The sequence below is a fragment of the Halictus rubicundus genome, chromosome 8 (assembly GCF_050948215.1).
Source record: "Halictus rubicundus isolate RS-2024b chromosome 8, iyHalRubi1_principal, whole genome shotgun sequence".
In the NCBI taxonomy this organism is placed as follows: Eukaryota; Metazoa; Arthropoda; class Insecta; order Hymenoptera; family Halictidae; genus Halictus; species Halictus rubicundus.
In genome coordinates, this window is record NC_135156.1 from 19,346,711 (window position 1) to 19,364,033 (window position 17,323).

The 17,323-nt window shown below is 43.7% G+C and overlaps 3 protein-coding genes across 3 annotated transcripts; 1 reads left to right on the top strand and 2 right to left on the bottom strand.

Annotated features, from left to right (window-relative positions):
• Nucleotides 1-369: 369 nt before the first annotated feature.
• On the top strand, nt 370-3,117 carry LOC143356676 (putative tRNA (uracil-O(2)-)-methyltransferase). The gene is made up of 4 exons (XM_076792563.1): nt 370-547; nt 712-804; nt 906-1,963; nt 2,040-3,117. The coding sequence occupies exons 3-4, from the start codon at nt 1,019-1,021 to the stop codon at nt 2,949-2,951; spliced, it is 1,857 nt and encodes a 618-aa protein (XP_076648678.1). The 5' UTR covers nt 370-547; nt 712-804; nt 906-1,018; the 3' UTR covers nt 2,952-3,117.
• Nucleotides 3,118-3,418: 301 nt separating this feature from the next.
• Nucleotides 3,419-11,860, bottom strand: LOC143356675 (uncharacterized). The gene is made up of 23 exons (XM_076792562.1): nt 11,173-11,860; nt 10,982-11,100; nt 10,658-10,912; nt 10,389-10,523; nt 10,119-10,283; nt 9,883-10,014; nt 9,684-9,827; nt 9,483-9,600; nt 9,238-9,380; nt 8,825-9,147; nt 8,598-8,733; nt 8,402-8,541; nt 7,864-8,331; nt 7,424-7,658; nt 6,951-7,323; nt 6,667-6,779; nt 6,289-6,552; nt 5,892-6,190; nt 5,588-5,765; nt 5,410-5,522; nt 5,085-5,328; nt 4,748-5,027; nt 3,419-4,665 (listed from the first exon to the last, which is right to left on the bottom strand). Exons 1-23 carry the CDS (start codon nt 11,273-11,275, stop codon nt 3,437-3,439), a joined length of 5,709 nt encoding a protein of 1,902 aa, XP_076648677.1. The 5' UTR covers nt 11,276-11,860; the 3' UTR covers nt 3,419-3,436.
• A 226-nt stretch (nt 11,861-12,086) lies between these two features.
• Nucleotides 12,087-17,005, bottom strand: LOC143356317 (mutS protein homolog 4). Its single transcript, XM_076791902.1, has 15 exons — nt 16,788-17,005; nt 16,565-16,635; nt 16,293-16,441; nt 16,022-16,215; nt 15,808-15,929; nt 15,508-15,725; nt 15,210-15,407; nt 14,958-15,144; nt 14,721-14,860; nt 14,426-14,529; nt 14,134-14,353; nt 13,814-14,029; nt 13,499-13,707; nt 13,077-13,281; nt 12,087-12,977 (listed from the first exon to the last, which is right to left on the bottom strand). The coding sequence occupies exons 1-15, from the start codon at nt 16,988-16,990 to the stop codon at nt 12,138-12,140; spliced, it is 3,276 nt and encodes a 1,091-aa protein (XP_076648017.1). The 5' UTR covers nt 16,991-17,005; the 3' UTR covers nt 12,087-12,137.
• Between the last annotated feature and the right edge of the window lie 318 nt (nt 17,006-17,323).

Below are 17,323 nucleotides of genomic sequence, written 5' to 3' on the forward strand. Positions count from 1 at the left end.
GCGGTAGAAAGGGAAATTAGAGTGGGGGAAGAATTCTTGGTCTGGCGACACTGTCAATGACTGTCTACAGCTGTCTACAGCCTCCAACGTCTCTGAACGTCTCCAACTTTTGATCGTGCGTATTGCGTATGTAGTGTTGCCTGCATCTGCATCAAGCGGACCAGAATCGAATTTATTCCTGGTTGTTCTTGGTCGAAATAACAACAAGTCGTAAGGCATTTGCGATAAATTTCGAACCCACTGACTTTCACGCTACTGGTTCCTTGGTTAGATTCCTCTGGTCGAGTGTTTTCAGGTTTCGCCGTGAAATGGCGCCAACAATTTGTCTGTTTCAGAAATAACGGAATAACTTTCTGTGGAAATCAGGAAATGGCTAGCGCAAAGTTGCGCGAAACTGCTCTTAGTTCCCCAAAGTTGCTTTATAAATTTTTACTGCGAGAATGTGAAAGATTACCCGAGGAAGCGCAGCAGTTTTATAAACATTCAGTGAAACAGGTGAATTTCCGGCTTTTCAGTTGGTCCAAGTAGAAAACAACGTCCAATCAATGTAATAATATAAGTATTTCTACATATATGTACATGGGTCTAACAGTCTAACCTAAAAAGACACAATTGCAATTGTTTTGTGCAACCTCGTTTTCGTACTGTTCTTACCGGTTGAACAGTTTTCACGTATAGCACATGCATCATATTTATTTATTTATCATTTAGAGTTTTAAACAGCACATTATCGAACCAGACGAGGAACGTGTACAGCAAATAATGAGAAAGGCTGTACAAGACGCAGAATGGATTATCAACAAGGTATATATATTTCCTATGTATGTTAAACATTAGTCGGTGTAATGCGTAGCAACATTATTTTTCAGCACATCGTAATGCTTTATTTTTCATGAAATTTATAGTATGCTAAAACGAACGCGACAGAAAAGCCTAAAAAGAAATAAAGAAGATAGTTGTTCTTTCGCACGGTTTTATTCCTCGATTATCAAGAAGATTCGGCAGTGTGATTACCAGTATGGAATTTACAACGTTGACACGTTCGGAAACTAATTTTACCGACTCGCAGTTTTGGAAAGCGATCGATATTTGGTGCGACAATCCCCAAGTTGCTAATCGCAGGCTACTAACGTGCGTCGAAATATTGAGCGTCGAGATAGACTGCGATACGTCCGACATTTTTCAGACTATCTCATCTTTAGACCTTCCTCGCGTGACCGTGTCGGACAACGAGGATGACATAGACATAAAAAAGTTATCGGAAGCGCTATGTATCACGGACAAAGTTTCCATTGTCACGTCCGAAAGTAAAACTGTGTTATACGTACGAAAGCAATTGCCTCGCATACCAAATGTATTTTCCTCTGGTATCGAGTTTTCATTATTGGAAAAACAAGAGAATCGGGTAATAAACGTCCACAAATCGTTTTTCAGAGAGAAAAGGTCTCTCGGTCCCATGAGAGCGTATACGATACAACAAAGAAAAGACGGTTACACTAGCATAAGCGTGCATCGGTTGGAAGACGCGACACCCGATCCTAGTATAGATTGGTTGGAAAAGAAGCTTTTCCCATGTCTGCTGAAATGGATGAGAAGTACACAGCGCCAGAAAACCGCGACAGCGCATTTACCATCGTTGAGTCTCGTGTCGGCGGAAAAATATGCGAAATTGTATTGGGAACTGAAAGAAAAATACAGCGCAAAACTAATAGAGAATTGGCCAGAAAATACAGATCCGATGAAATTCGTTTACGAAGACATCGCTATTGCCACTTACCTATTATTACTATGGGAGAAGGAGAGATTGGAAAGAGGAATCAGAGAATTGCAATCTTTCTTGGATTTGGGCTGTGGAAACGGTTTGCTCGTGCATATCTTATTTAGCGAGGGTCACCGTGGTTTAGGAATCGATTTGCGCAGAAGGAAAGTTTGGGACTTGTATCCGCTCGATACACCGTTGCAGGTGACGTATTTCTTCACTTTGAAGAGAACGTTTCATCTAGATCGGCTCGGAACGATAATAGTACTTTTTTTCGCAGGTTCACACAATCATTCCATCTTCCGCAACAGTGTATCCAGACTACGATTGGATGATAGGCAATCACTCGGACGAATTAACACCGTGGATCCCAGTGATCGCCGCGCGCAGTTCTATCGATTGTCGCGTCTTTCTGTTGCCTTGTTGTCCGTACGAACTCGACGGTTCCAAGTATCAGAGGTACTCTGCTGCGAAGAGTCAGTACTCGGAGTACATTGATTACGTGAAAAACGTATGCGAAGTGTGTGGCTTTAAAACGTATGTCGACAAATTAAGAATCCCTTCGACGAAACGAATCTGTTTAATCGGATGGAGGAGAAGACGCGGCGACGACCTAGAAACGAGCGAGCATCGTATCCAAGAGATGATCGGTGCGAAAGCTACATTGATTCGACAAGAGAACGAGAACACCGAGGGCGACGCCGACGGCGAGGGCGAACAAGCGTTTCGTGTAAGCGGATGGAGTTGTAATTTTAAACCTAGAGACACGGTAGAAAAAGTGCGAAACTGTACGCAACTGGAGAAAACGTTGATCACAGGCATCGTTGACATCGTAGCGAATCAATTGCTCTCCGATGGTCGCGTGATATCGCTCGACGGATCAATCAAAAAGATTTGGAACGCCGGCCGATGTCTCGAATTGAAGTATCTCGCCGAATCAATTCCACGCGAAAACTTGATACGTTTACGCAAAGAATGTGGAGGCCTTCAAACTTTACTAAAAAATCATAGCCACGTGTTTCGGGTTACACAGGGAAAAGTTCAGTTTCGAATACCAGGCGAACAAATGCAAGAAACATCGAAGAAAAGGGGAACATCGGTGGTGAGAAGAAAAGTGAAGCCGTGCTGGTTTCACGAACATCATCCGAACGGCTGTCCCACAAACGAGGCCAACTGTAATTACAAACATTAACAGTTGGCTCTGTGCTGGTCAAAATTCAATACTTTGCTCCGTTTCAAACGCATCTAGCACACGATAGAAATCTATATTTATTTTTGTACAAATACGAATGTGTATATTCTGTACATAGAAAACGTCTTTCTCTCGTGAAAATATAATCGATCAACCAACGACACAATGTCGGTTTACGTCTTCCTCGTATCTCTCTATACTCTATGTCTATAGGAACAACGATACGAGTATTATTGTCTCTATAGCTGATTTCGAAAAATCTAACTTTTTTTCTACTTTCTTCGATGAGATGTTTTTCGGGGAAGAAACAATAATAATAGCAACGACGACGACGACGACACCACCACCACCACCACCAACAACAACAACAGCAACAATAATAACAACAACAACGTCAACGATAATGATAATAATAATAATAATAATAATAGAAAAGAACAAAAAGAAAGAATAAATTATTACGATGATGTCACCACGACGGTAAGTTATTTAAGAAATTCAATAAACGATATGTCGTCTAAATTCAGACTTTTAACCTCGGTCAAATTACTCTCTGGAGACTTGCGTTGCAACGACTGTGGACTATGTTTTGTTTTTTTCGAGTCGACGGTATCCAGCCGATGAACGCGGTTCATGTGTGTGCGAAGATTGCCTTTTTGCGTGAAAGAATATTCGCAGCGAGGACAAGGATGCGGTCGATCGCCTGTATGGTGTTTTTGATGCATCTGTAACGTGGATTTTTGAGCGAACGACTTGTCACATAAATCGCACTTGTACGGTCGCTCGCCAGTGTGAATTCGTTTATGACGTTCAACTTGATACGGTTTCGTGAACGTTTTCCCACAAACGTCGCACTCTTTCTTCGACGGATTTCCTTTGGTAGATGGTTTCTCTAGTGTCGACAAACACTTCTCAACGGTCGAAACCTTTGGGAACTGTTCTGTCCGCGACGGCACGGCAACGCTCGTTAACAGACAGTTGTTCGACTGCAATTGATACGGAGACGATAGTTGCGCTTTCAATGCGTTCTCTGCATAAATCGTTTCTTTAGCAGCAATACTTTGGTTGGTACCGATCTCGGGGGTGGTAATATTGATCATCGATGCGCAGACGGAATCGGCGACTACAGTCGAATGTTGATGCAGAGTATTGCCAGCCGATGTCGGCTGCGATAACAACGACTCTGCGGTCTGTATGGTAACGAGACCGTTCGTCAGAAGAAAATGTAAGTTGGCCACCAATTGGTTACCTTCGTTTACGGACAGTATCGAATTATTGTTTGAAACGGATCCCTCCGATTCGAATGTGATTTGGTCGGCTAAACACGAAGCAGTTGTTTCGACGTTAATTGTTTGTAAATTCGAATATTCTGCCTCTGTTGTTTGCTCATAGCGGTGGTGATTATGCTGCTGTTCTTGCTGCTGCTGTAGCTGCTGCTCTTGCTGTTGCTGTTGCTCTTGCTGTTGCTGTTGCTGCTGCCGCTGTTGTGATTCTTTTTCTTGTCCGTAGCTACACACTTTTTGTCGATCAGCATCGCCAGATTTTTCAATATCTGCCGCCATAGCGACTTCTGCTATGGCAGCAACCTTCAAATGTTTTTGTTTCCTCTTGAAATTACCTTTGTGCTCTCGGGCGTGTTTCAACAAATGTACTTTTCTATGCCCCGAGGTTCGGAATCTCGAATCGCAGATATGACATGTGAACGGTTTCGAACCTACGTACAAAGCTTGTTGAACAATGAAGCATAGTTATATGGCATAACAATACAGTACAGTATAGTATAGTATAGCCCTTACCTGTATGCAAACGCATGTGAACTTTCAAGCTACCCTTCGTTGCGAATAAACTGCTGCACACATGACAACGAAACGTCTTTTTGCCGGTATGAACTTTGGTATGAGAATCCAACGTGCACTTTACAGCGAAACTTTTGTTGCAATAGTCACATTTGTATGGACGTTCCCCCGTGTGCGTACGGACGTGTCTGACGAGATCGCTTGGCTTACGAAACGTTTTCGGACAATATTTACATTTATTCGTATACTCCTTTCGTTCCTTCTTCTCCGTCGCTACGTGCTGTAACATGTTTATTCGAAAAAAGAAATCGTTACAATGCGTGTGTCAACAATTTACCTGTATTCGATCCATCACCTCTCGTTCCACGACCGTATCCAACAGAACTCTTTCGGACACGGTTGAATCTGAATCTATCGCGACGTCGTTCAACGACGATTCGTTATCTAGCGTCGCTGGTATTTGCGACAAAATTGAAACATCCTTCTCGTTCCACGGGAAGCTTTCGTGAACCTTGCTGTGCGATCGCAATTGCGTTCTACTATCGAGATATTTTTCGCACGACGGACTACTCTTCCAGTGTCTGCGAGTGGGAAAAGATGACGATCGTTACCATCGACGGCGGTTCGTTTGATCCCTAACTCGATCCAACTCGAGTACTTACTGTTTATTCGTATGTATTTTCGAGTGTCTGTTTAATCCACCGTTTGTGTAAAACCTTGAAGAGCATTCCGTACACTGATATTCCTTTTTCCCGCGGTGGGTCTTCAAGTGCTCCTTTAATTAAAAAATCGCTGCATGATGACCGATTGTCGCGTCGGATTAATTCGCTTTTATCCTACCTTCAACTTGGTTGCCGTAAATCCTTGCTGGCTACACATATGGCACTGCAACAATGACTCTCCCTGTTGCGATTGATTTCCGTTGATTTCATCGTTTCGACAAAGAGACGACTCGAACGACAAAGATGCTCTATCCTGGCTCTCTGGCGAAACCTTGGACGTCCTACCAAATTGTTCCCTTCAAATATTCAAATGATATATTTTCTTTTTTATTTTGCTATCAGTTGGTGGGTCGATGTTACGCGCACATTCCTAGATTATACACACATGGACTCTACAGTCTAGAGGATTCCGGTCAACTTACGTTAAGAAGGTTGGATCGTTGACAACGCATCGTCCTTCACCCGCATTCTTTTCGGTCTCGCGCATTTTCAATTGATCGCTCGCATTTCCTTTTCCTGCAAGATTTTCCTCGGAAATTAGCAACACAGTTGGCATGTACCCAGTTGCTTGGCGACCGTCGGTCAAATTCTCAGGCGAAACAGCAGAAATGGCAAGTTGATTCGATAACTCTGCTTTTACGTTTTGCGGCAATATGCTTGCCATACTCGTCGAATTATTCCTTTCGAGGCCAATATTGTCCAGTGTCATGTCAGCATCCGGCTGAAAGATAAATGTGTCTTCGTTCGCTAATAGTGTTCCTTGGTATGTACTTTCGTCTAGGCGTATTATGAAAATTGTATTATATCTGGGTGACTAACTTGCAAAGTAATATGATCAATTTCAAACGAATCTAGTTGCGACGCGAACACTTGCTCTTCAGACTGTTCCGTGTTGTTACCGTGATTAGAATTGTTGTTACTCGTGTAAATGACATTTAACGCAGGTTGCGGATGTTGCAATTTCGCATCCTGCAATACACTGGTATCGCAGGAATGTTTCGAATGGTCGCTTTCCAAACCAAGGTTCACTCCGATGTTGAAAAGCTGCTGGTTCAATGTCTCCTCGATCTCTTGTATGCTCTCCTACGAATAAAAAGCAAACATCATGATGGATAATGATCCGATCAAGTTCACAGCGCTTACAACGAAATATGTATGGAACCACGCAATGTAGTAGGAAAAGAATGAAAAGCATACCGGTGTTAGAGCTTGATCGGTCGAATAAACTGGCAATGTAACCGAACCGCTTTCGTCGATGTGCAACATTTGTGGATTTTCTAAATTTGTCACGGTTATTTCAGTCATATTCTCTGAAAAGCATATTAGAATTTTCTAAGAAAATTTTTGTCGTACAGTTTCTGTAATATTCGTACGTCAGATCAGAAATCGATAATTAACGTATGTATACAGAATTCGGTATACAGACAGTATACAGACGGTATACAGACATACGTATACAAAGTTCAAAGCAATACGCGTACGATTAATTGATGTCGAAGCGGCAAAGTTCGTTGATAAAAGTGGCCTTATTTTTTCCTTTGGCTCAATCACACTTTGAAATTGATGCGGGAAAGTACGTGAAAAGGTTGATCCCGCTCGTTCTTGGAAAGATAAGTTGACCGAAGACAGCGAATTGTCGGCAAACGTTGAAGTTGTTGTGACAACGGTGCCTGTGCCGGTGCCGGTGCCGGTGTTCGCAGACACGTCAAGAGGAACATCGTTAACGTTACCGGAAGGAAAATTGGACGGAGAGCAGCAAGACATCTCGGACGTTGTTTCTTGTTTAGAGTTTTCCTTCGCGTTCAACTTGCTTGTAGTCTGTTCTTGGGATACCAGTTTCTGTTGCTCCAGTTGCTATCGTTCGAGGAGGAAAGAAACGATAATATGTCGATTAATAATTAATTTAGTTACGTTTACGATGCAACTTTCGCTTGTTACAGTAAACGCACCGTACCCGTTGCGCCAACTCGTGTTTGTGTATCTTCATATGTTTACGGCAATTAACGTAAGTCTTGAACGTCTTGTGACAATACGGACACATAAACGGTCGTTTGTTACTGTGAGTAACCAAATGTCTTTTCATGCTACTTTGCGTAGAAAATTTCGCGGTACAAATGGAACACCCGTAAGGTCTGGAGTCTTCGTGTGTGTTCAAATGCGATTTCAAAACACTGTTTGACGTGAACCTCCTGAAACAAGTAAATAGGTAAAGAACTTCTTATCGGACAACCCGTAGCGCATAGTGCAGTGTATAGGACGCAGCACGTAAAAATTACGAAGAAAAATTAATTAAAAAAAGAAAAAGAAAAGAAAAAAACAGTTGACATCTCGGGAAAATATTAATGCTCTGGAGATATTTCTAAATAACCGTTTTGTTCGAGTTAGCCAATGCACCTGTCACACTTGGAACACCTATAAGGACGTTCTCCGGTGTGTCTTCGATGGTGTTGTTTCAAATGACTGATTTTTCGGAATGCTGCTTCGCACACCCAACATTTATGCGGCCTAGCTGGATCGATTGCCGCATCGTAAACACGTTTTTTCGAAGGTATCTGTACCACGCATATCTTGTTTCCGGAGTCACTGATTACCAATGGTTCCGGCAATATCACTTGAGACGCGAAGCTCTCTGTTTTCGTTGACATCTTTGACTTGTTGTTTGCGTTAATTTTCTGTCGATTATTGGAACGAGCGGCCACGTTGACCGTTGCATCGATACCGGCATCGTTATCGTTATCATTATTATGATCGCGTTCGCGATTGCGATTGTGACCGTGACCGTGACCGTGACCAGTAACGTTAACGTTAACGTTATCGTTACCTATCGATGTGGTAAAGCATTCGTCAGAGTTCCCGTGCGATCTACGACGAAACACGGCTGTTTAGAATGTGATTTTTCCAACTAATAAAATAAAACGTGCAACGGACCCACCTCGTATGAATAACCAAGCTACTGTGGCACGTGAACGTTTTGTCGCATGTGCCGCAGGCGTATCTTTTGGTACCTGTATGAGTACGCTCGTGGGCTATCATGGTAGACTTTAAAGCGAACGAACGATAGCAGTGCGTGCACTACAAACAGAAAGATACTTAAGTAGTGTTCAAGCATTTGTTATTCGTGCTCGTACCTTGAATGGTTTCTCTTGCGTATGCACTCGTAAATGGCGTATCAGGTCTGATGGTTTCTTGAACTCCTTATGGCAAAAAGTACAGGCGTACCATCTTATGTTTCCTACACACCGTTGCTTGATCGTCAAGTATTTTCTATAATAGGAACCGGCCAAAAGTATCAATGAAACGGATTCAGCTATGCTCTATGGCCTATGCCCTATGCGAATGTTGTAGTGTGGATTACCTGGTACTGCTGTCCGATGCTCGGTCCAGCAAGGTAACGAAATTTGTGCGTGCATCCAACTTTTTCGCTTCGGATGGACCATCGCACAAACTTTTGTTTCTACTAGGTAGTCCGCTATTTTTCAGTGCTTGTTGCAGAATATCTTTCTTGGTAGGGACATTCGCTAATAACCCAGTCCCCCCAAAGTTTATCGGTTTTCCATTTCCTACTTGGTCCGTATTCGACTCCAAAGACGCCAGTTGCGTTATAACGTTGTTTACTGTTGCTCGAATGTCCGATTCCGTGGTGTCGGCTGATTGGGAGATTCTGACGGTAGCACTATCCTGTATATCATATATTTCTGTGTCAAATCGTTCCGACGCAATTTCACGTTATGCCCAAATAAGTTCGCGCTTTCGTTATTACCGCGTTACCTCGTTCACTCCTGTATGCATACGTTTCATGTGACCGTTCAAGCTACCAAGCTTCTTAAAAACGCAAGAACAATAGTTGCATCTGTATATAGGCTCTCCCTCTGGCACATTGTGAACTCTCGTTATATGAGCATTTAAATTGCCTACAAGTAAACGCGAAACAGTACTATACGGTTAGCGTTGGGTACCATCAAGATAGGTGTCATTCGAAACGTTGCTTTTAATTGTAATCATCATCGCGTTACCTTTTTGACTAAATCTGGCGTTACAGAGCTCGCAAGCGTGTGGTCGTATACCGTTGTGCTGCCACGTATGAATTTGCAAAGAACTCTTTTGCGTGAACGCGCGACCGCACACCGTACACTGAGAGGTTTAACAGAAATCGAATGAAAAAGGATTCAGCTCGAATCAAACCATAATTGCGTAGATTCGAAAAATGCATTTACCTTGAACGGTTTCTCACCCGTATGCACTCGAATGTGACGCATTAATTGGCTTGGCTTTTGGAAGGACTTTAAGCATATCGTACATTTGTATACCGTTTTATGTTTCGCCCCTCTTTTTGTCTGCTTTACTACCTTTGTCTGCAACTACAAGATAATAACGCACTAAAAGATATTAGTCGGAATGTCGGGTGCACCTTACCCTGTAATGTTCACGAATGTGTAGTCGATACAGCGCCGGTTGCCTGAACTGCTTGTTACACAGTTTACATTTCCTTGCTTCTTCGGTTGTCCACTTTTCACCGTGAAGTTTCAAATGCGCATCCAATTGAGTCTGTGACAACGGTAACGGTAACGATAACGATTTACGATAACGATAGACGGTTTGTGATCGTTAAGAAGAATACTTTTCGAGTTACGCATTCAACGCGTACTCACTTTGGTCGAGAAAACGTCTTCGCACTCCGTACAAAACAAGTTTTCTTCCTTTTCGTGTAACAGCATATGGGATTTCAAGCTGGCCATTCTTGTAAATTTTTTACCGCATTCGGGGCACCTCGGGTCACCAGAATTATGCGTAGCCATATGAAGCGTAAAGTTGGTCTGGAAGAACGCATCGCCGGCCGACGGTTACCACTTTGGTGAATTGCGATCCACCAATAGGTTTACTATAGAGCGTAACCAAAACGAAAGAGTACTTTTAATTACCGGTACATTGAAAGATGCCGAACATTTTGGGCAGCGATGCGGCTTCTCTTCCGCATGATTCTCCATGTGTTTTTTATATGGAGCTTGCTTGGTAAATTCTTGCTGACATATATCGCATCTCAAGCCGTCTTTGCCCTAATATTAAAAAGCTGTGTTAGTCGTTTAATACTTGCCCTGGACTTGAATACAACACGATACGACACGACACGCTATCAAATACTCTGTCAAAGTCAAGCAACAAATCCCGAATAGCATAGATATCGAGTTACTTTCGATGAAACAGCAGAACTCTTTTTGGGCCTTCCAGGACTATTCGTTCTCGCGATTGTGGCAGTCGACTTTTCCCTAAAAATTTCAGTACTCTTCTCTCTCTGCAACGACTCGTCGTCGAGGAAACCACTAATCATATCCGAGTCTACTCTGGTTTTAACTCGACTCGGAGCATTGGAATCGACTTGGAGACCTTGCTTGGACGGTTCTAGATCCAAACCTTCGCCAGAGTCCAAACCAATTTGAAGAGGAGACTGAAAAGTATTGCTATCGTCTTTTTGTTTCCCATGAAATTAATATATACAGAGAAAATATCAACATACCGGATGTAATATCAAACAACCATTTACATTTTTGATATCCATCAACGATGCGGCTGTACCGTTGTGACCAATAAGAGTAACCGGAGTCGCGATTACTTCCAATAGACCGTCTTTGTCTTCTGTAAAAACACTTATTCATAGATTCACTTGCATAGAAATATACTCGAGCATTATCGCTACAACTTTCTCACCTGTTACCGCTAGTAGCGTCCTACCATCTTCGGTGGCAACAATATTTATTGGCACTGCCGCGACCGGATTAGATTCTGCGATTGTAGCGTGTCGTGTGAACATTCTCTCCGCAATTGTCACCAAGAAATTTTCCGTAGATTGTCGCGACAAGAACAACGATTAATTCTTACGCGCTAGGCATATTTTCCAACTAGTCGTTATCATATCAGGTTGCCGACGAGACTTTTGGCACGATTCGAATATTGTATACTGTATCGAAACGTGCATAATTTGGTTCGTTTTGCTATACAAGCTACAAGAGTTAACCTAAATAGACTCGCTCAGAGTAAGAGGTTAAACACGATAAAGTTAAAAGTCGTTGAAACTCAACTCGAAACGGTCAAAGAAGCCGAATCGGCTTAGCAAAGTAAGCAAACGAAAACGCGAATGGTACTGGTACTGGTACTGGTATTGGTAGTACTGGCATGTACTGCAATATACTTGAATTGACTTGAATGTACTTGATATACTGGCACTCAACGATCAACGACGACATTGATTTGACTATTCGCGATGGAAGTATGTAGTACTATGTAGAGAGGAAACGAAAGTGCTTACGACCATAGTGCTGCCCCCCAGGCTAATTTTTAGCCTGGCTTAGAAAAGTGTCCCCACTTTTCCTGCATCATCTTTTTAGCCTGGAACAAAACCTGGAATTCGCTAAAAATTAGATTAGGGGGCAGCACTATACCGGGGACACTAAAATCCCGAGCGTGAGCACTCTCGTTTCCTCTCTGTTCATGACATATACATATACATATACACATACATATACATACTCATAAATACAAATAAATATGCGCGTATGTAGTGTTTTGCAAGGTAATTGAAAATACAACGCAACCAAATGTATTCGGAAAGACTAATTTTTAATTGAAAAATAAAAATCCTTTAATCCAATTACAAAATCGGTTGATTCGTTCAATTAGAAAAACAAGATGTTGGCAGGAGTAAAAGGTGGAGATTTTTCGCATAATTCTACGTCAAAATCAGAATCGGACAAACAATATTCGTGTAGATTTGTGATTCTCGATTCGGACGCAGGCGACATTGACATGTGCACGGCCGGTGAGGCCAAGATGGATGTAAACGATAGCGACAGAGCACCCTCGTCGATCGAAGAGTTGGTCTTTTCGAGGTTGTCGACACACTGAGTTTTCATACTATCAAACGCGTTCAAATCTCGTTGTATTTTGGTTGAAAGATTTCCAGTAATCGACGAACAAGAGGACGTGGATGCCATGGCGATCGTGTTGAAGGATCGCCGGTTCGACGCGTCGCGGTCGCGATCGCGATCGCAGGAGGAATTGGAAATTTTTCGAAATTCGAAACGTTCGATTTGGCTTTGGCGCGATCGAATCGAGACTGCGTTGTCGCACGTTAGATGATCCAAATTCGATGCCAAATTTGGCTCCGACTCCGAACCTTGGATTTCCTCGATATTCATATTTTCGCAAGTTGGATTGTCATCGAGGGTACCTTTAGTCGCGGAATCGTTTGCAGTTGTGTCTGCGTGAACTCGGTTGGTATTGGAAGTATCGTTGGTATCGTTGACATCTTTGGTCGCTCCTTCAACCCTCTGTTCATAGTTTTCGTGGGCGCGTCGTATTCGAAGATTTCTGATTCGTTCCACATGGTCGCCGAGTTTTTGTCTTTGGACAGAATGCTCGTCCTCTCCCTCGAAAAGCTGATACATTTCAACGACGATACGATGACACGCGTGTTCCCAGCTACTGGACTCGGATGAAATTCGATCGACGGTAGTCTGTCGGGAATGAAGACGATCGGCACGATACTCGGCGAGAGAATGCATATATGCATATTTATTTAGCAAGAGAACGGTCGCGAATCGTGTCGTGCGTACCATTTGTTGTTCGAGAGCATAGTTGCGCGCTTGTTTCGTGACGGACTTTGGCAAATCGGACAATTCTGCTAAAACGATACCGTAATCGTCCGTAGAGGCCACACCGGGTTTCAGCCGATGAGTGTACGTGTACCGGAGAGAATGGTCGCCGTCTGCTCGCGGTGTCGCTTCTTGTTCTCGCGCGGTTATCGTTTCGAAGCAATGGCTAAAACAGTCAAAGAAAAGAGACACGAATAGCTCGTTCAACTATCTATAATAGTACGTTCAACTATCTAATATATTATTGTATAGTAGATTCGTACTATCCGTACAGACACGGTACACATTCGCGTATGTATACGAATATTTCTTTGTTCTTTAGTAAACTGGTACGTTCCGTGTCCATGCGGATAATATGAAACTATCTCGATGCGAAGGCGTACTTGGTTACGTTACAATACAAGCCGGCTAGTTTGGTTAAATAGGCGAAATGCGTCGCAACAAAAACGAAAGCCGTCGTATTTAAAAGCCGTTCGCATATGGCCCACGCGATCGAAACACCTTCTTCGATCGCAGTTCCTTTGCACAATTCGTCCAATACAACCAACGAGGTGGGCGTGACGGATCTTAAAATGTATTGTGCTTCTTTCATCTAAAACGTAAAATGGAAAAAGATGGACCTGATAGATAAAGATAGATACCATTGATACGTATAAGGTGAATAGATAAAAAGAAAGGGAAAGATAACTTGGACCAACTTCGAGAACAAAAGTGGAAGCGTTGCATTCTATATCATTGCGAACCGCTATTTTACAAAAAATTAGATTGGTTAAACGAAAAACCGCCCGTTTGGCTGGCACGAAGCAACCGATCTGCGCCATTATGTGCAATAGAACGACCTGCTTCAGGTAAGTCGATTTGCCGCTCATGTTGGGTCCAGAGACTATATGAAAATTCCAAGGTATCGATGCGCACTGAAATATGTATGTATGCCATAAAGTTCAAGCAGGAAAGGGTTGAATCGAAACGAATCGATACGAATCGAAACTGCTATACAATGTATGTACATTATACATACAACGTTGTTTGGTACAGGATCGTCGAGACCGAAAGCTTCTAAAACCGGATGCCTCGAATCGAGTAATTCCAGCTGCGATCCAAACGTTGGTCTAACATAGGCATGAAGCGAACTCGTTTGAGCAAGAGAGCTTATTACGTCCAGTTCTGCCATATCGGCGTTCAATTGAAACAGGCAGCCGACGTATTGTCGAATACTTTGTAGCAAGTCACAAAGCAACCTGATACAATACATGTATGTAGTACTTGAGTCATCGATTTCGTATGTTCTTACGCTTGTCATCGGTACTTACACGTTGCTCATCAAATGCAATTCTTCGGACGCGATCTTGCACTGTTGGCTCAAGGTTGCGAGTGTGCTCGTGGTCATCGTGTAAACACGTCTGCTTTTCCGTACCTGATTGGAAACGCGGTTGTAAACGTCGTGATCGCAACAAGGTAAAGGTAAAGGTAAAGGTAAAGGTAACGGCAACGGCAACGGCAACGGCAACGGCAACGGCAACGGCAACGGCAACGGCAACGGCAACGGAAAAGGTAGAGGTATTAAAGATGAAGAGTAACAAAGAAATCAAACATGTACACGTGTACCTCGATAAACTCGGTTGGCAGTTGAAATACTTCCACGCCCGAGTTTCGCGGAAGAATCGCTTGCACGTGGTAGCCCTGGGTCGCGTTACATCCCAAAGATAGAGGTAATTTGTATTTCGAGGCTAAATTCTCCACCATGGCTGCCGGAAATGCAAAAGAGAGAAGGAAGAAGATAAGGACGTGAAAGGGTCGGATAAAGTAGGATAAAAATTCGACTGGTTTGGTCGTTGAACCGACATTTCATATCGTCGATCAGCTCGCAGTACGTTCGTCGCGCTACGTCCAATAAATCGTTGATCCCTGCCTTGATGGCGAAACAGCGTTGCATATTCGACGACGTGTATCCTATCACGAATCTCGCATCCGGATGTATCGTGTCGAGAATCCGTTCCCGCATCAGCCGAAATCGAGGATTTCCCAGTCTCTAGAAAATTCCAAGAGATCAAAGTAGCGTGAAACCGAGACCGAGACCGAAACCGAAATCGAAACCTTTTGGATCCGTCGAAGAAGGTCTGTTTCTGCCGACGACAGGGCCTGTTCGAGCTCCGGAACGGTATCCAACATGTTTTTCAAAAGTAGCACATAGTTTAAATTTTGCTCCGCGCATTGCACGCTGTTTTCGTGGAGAACGGGCGTCGTCGACAAAGCGGTCAGTCTGTCCGCGCCGTAAAGTCGACGCACGATTGGCTGTGAACGTAACGCACGTAAACCGTAATACGAGAGAGAGAGAGAGGGAGAGAGAGAGAAAGAAAGTTGTCGCAGTGTTATCGCAGCCTCTAAAGTCTACCTGAAGAATAATTCGCAACGCGCGATTCGACGCCAGCTCGGCGACCGAAGATTGTCGATCGAGGATCGCGCGTTGTTCGCACGGAGGCTGGAGAATGTTGGCGCGCAACAGTTTTCTACCCATCGGTGTCGAACAACGATCGAGGATTCCCAGCAGGCTGACGTTCCGTTGGCCGGATTGCGACTGAACCAATTCCAAGCTTCGCGCGCTATCCAAATCTGCGATTCGAAACCGATCGAGAAACCGAAAATCGAGAAACCGCAGTCGAAGAGACAAGATTTCCTCGACTGACTCACTCACCTATGCTGGTAGCGTTCGGTGATCCTTGAAATTCGATTCGAATAGATTTCGGAGAGTAAACGATGCGCTGGGAATATTCGACGTACTTTAACAGAGCAGCGGTCGCGGCTAACGCGTAATACCTGCAAAACGATAACCGATTCCGATTCGAGAAACCTCGACGAAGCTTCGGAAGAATCAAGAAGGCGACAACGCGACTCGTGAAAATATGTACTTGTGCTTGACGAAAAGCTCCACGGACGAGTATTCCGCTGCGCAGAGGGTTCGCACCCGTTCCAGGCCGATCGTGTCGTTGAAGTGTATTCGAGATATCGGCGTTGGCTGCATTTCGGGAAATTTCTCGGTAATCGAACGATACAGCATATTTCTGCCGGCGACAGGCTCGCACATCGTGTCCGGCATCAGAACCTGTAAGCCGTTCGGGTTCTCGTTAGAGTTCTGGTCGATTCGACCAGACCTACAGAATATTTGAGGAAACCACTTGCTTGAATCGGATCGAACAGGTACAACTTGGTCAAGGTGTTTGTGTACGTTTGGGTGTCGCTGATCTGACAGAGAATCAAATCAGGGCATCGGATATCCAACGCGGCTATTCCCACTTCGGCTCTTGCATCCCCGCGACCGCTGGTTACGGCTGAAAAATCGTTTTCATTCTATTCGTTCTAATTAATTCGAACCATCGCTTGAACCATCCAATCGCGATAGTCCTTATTTGTATTTTCAAGTTACCGCAGAACCAAAACGAACAGATACTCACCGAGTACCACGCCTCCGGGTTCGTGCGTGCTCGAACCTACTGCCGTTGTGCTCTTTGAACCTTTGCCGGATCTAACGAGACCGAGCCCGGTCAACACATCCATATATATGTATAAGCATACTTGCCGACTCGACTCGACTCGACTCGATCCGATCCGATCCGATCCGATCCCATTCGATTCCACTCGATTCAAATTCAAATTTCGAAACTGAGAACCGCTTACCTTGAGACGTAGTTGCGCGAACCTCCAGCTAGCAAAGAAGATGTCGAACCTCGAACTCTGCCTACGTTTCGACCACGATTCGAGCTTCTAGAGTAATTAGAACTCGCTGCTCTCTGTCTCGTTCCTGTTGGCCTATTATTCGTGTTCAATTTTGATTCTAGGCGAAAATAAAATTTCAAATATACATGTACTGATCTATGCATGTATACTGGTTGTATGTATAGCGTAAGGAAACGAGACAAAATTCGAAGAAAACCGACAAACACGTACGATACTTTGTTGCAAAAGGTACGGCGAATTGTTGCTCGTAACCATTCATTTCGTTTTCCCGTTTCTCTCTCGGTGGTTGAAACAGTTTGTCGGTTTGCATCACGTTCATAGCTTTAAGATCGAGTCGATCACGTCGATTCGTTTGAAATCGTTCGATGGCTGTGTTCGAAACGGCGAAAACTAAAATCAAACATGGACGTTTCGAGCAACGTCATCATCTTTCCGCTCGTCGCTTGAACCTGAATTCAAACGAAAAGGCGGGAACT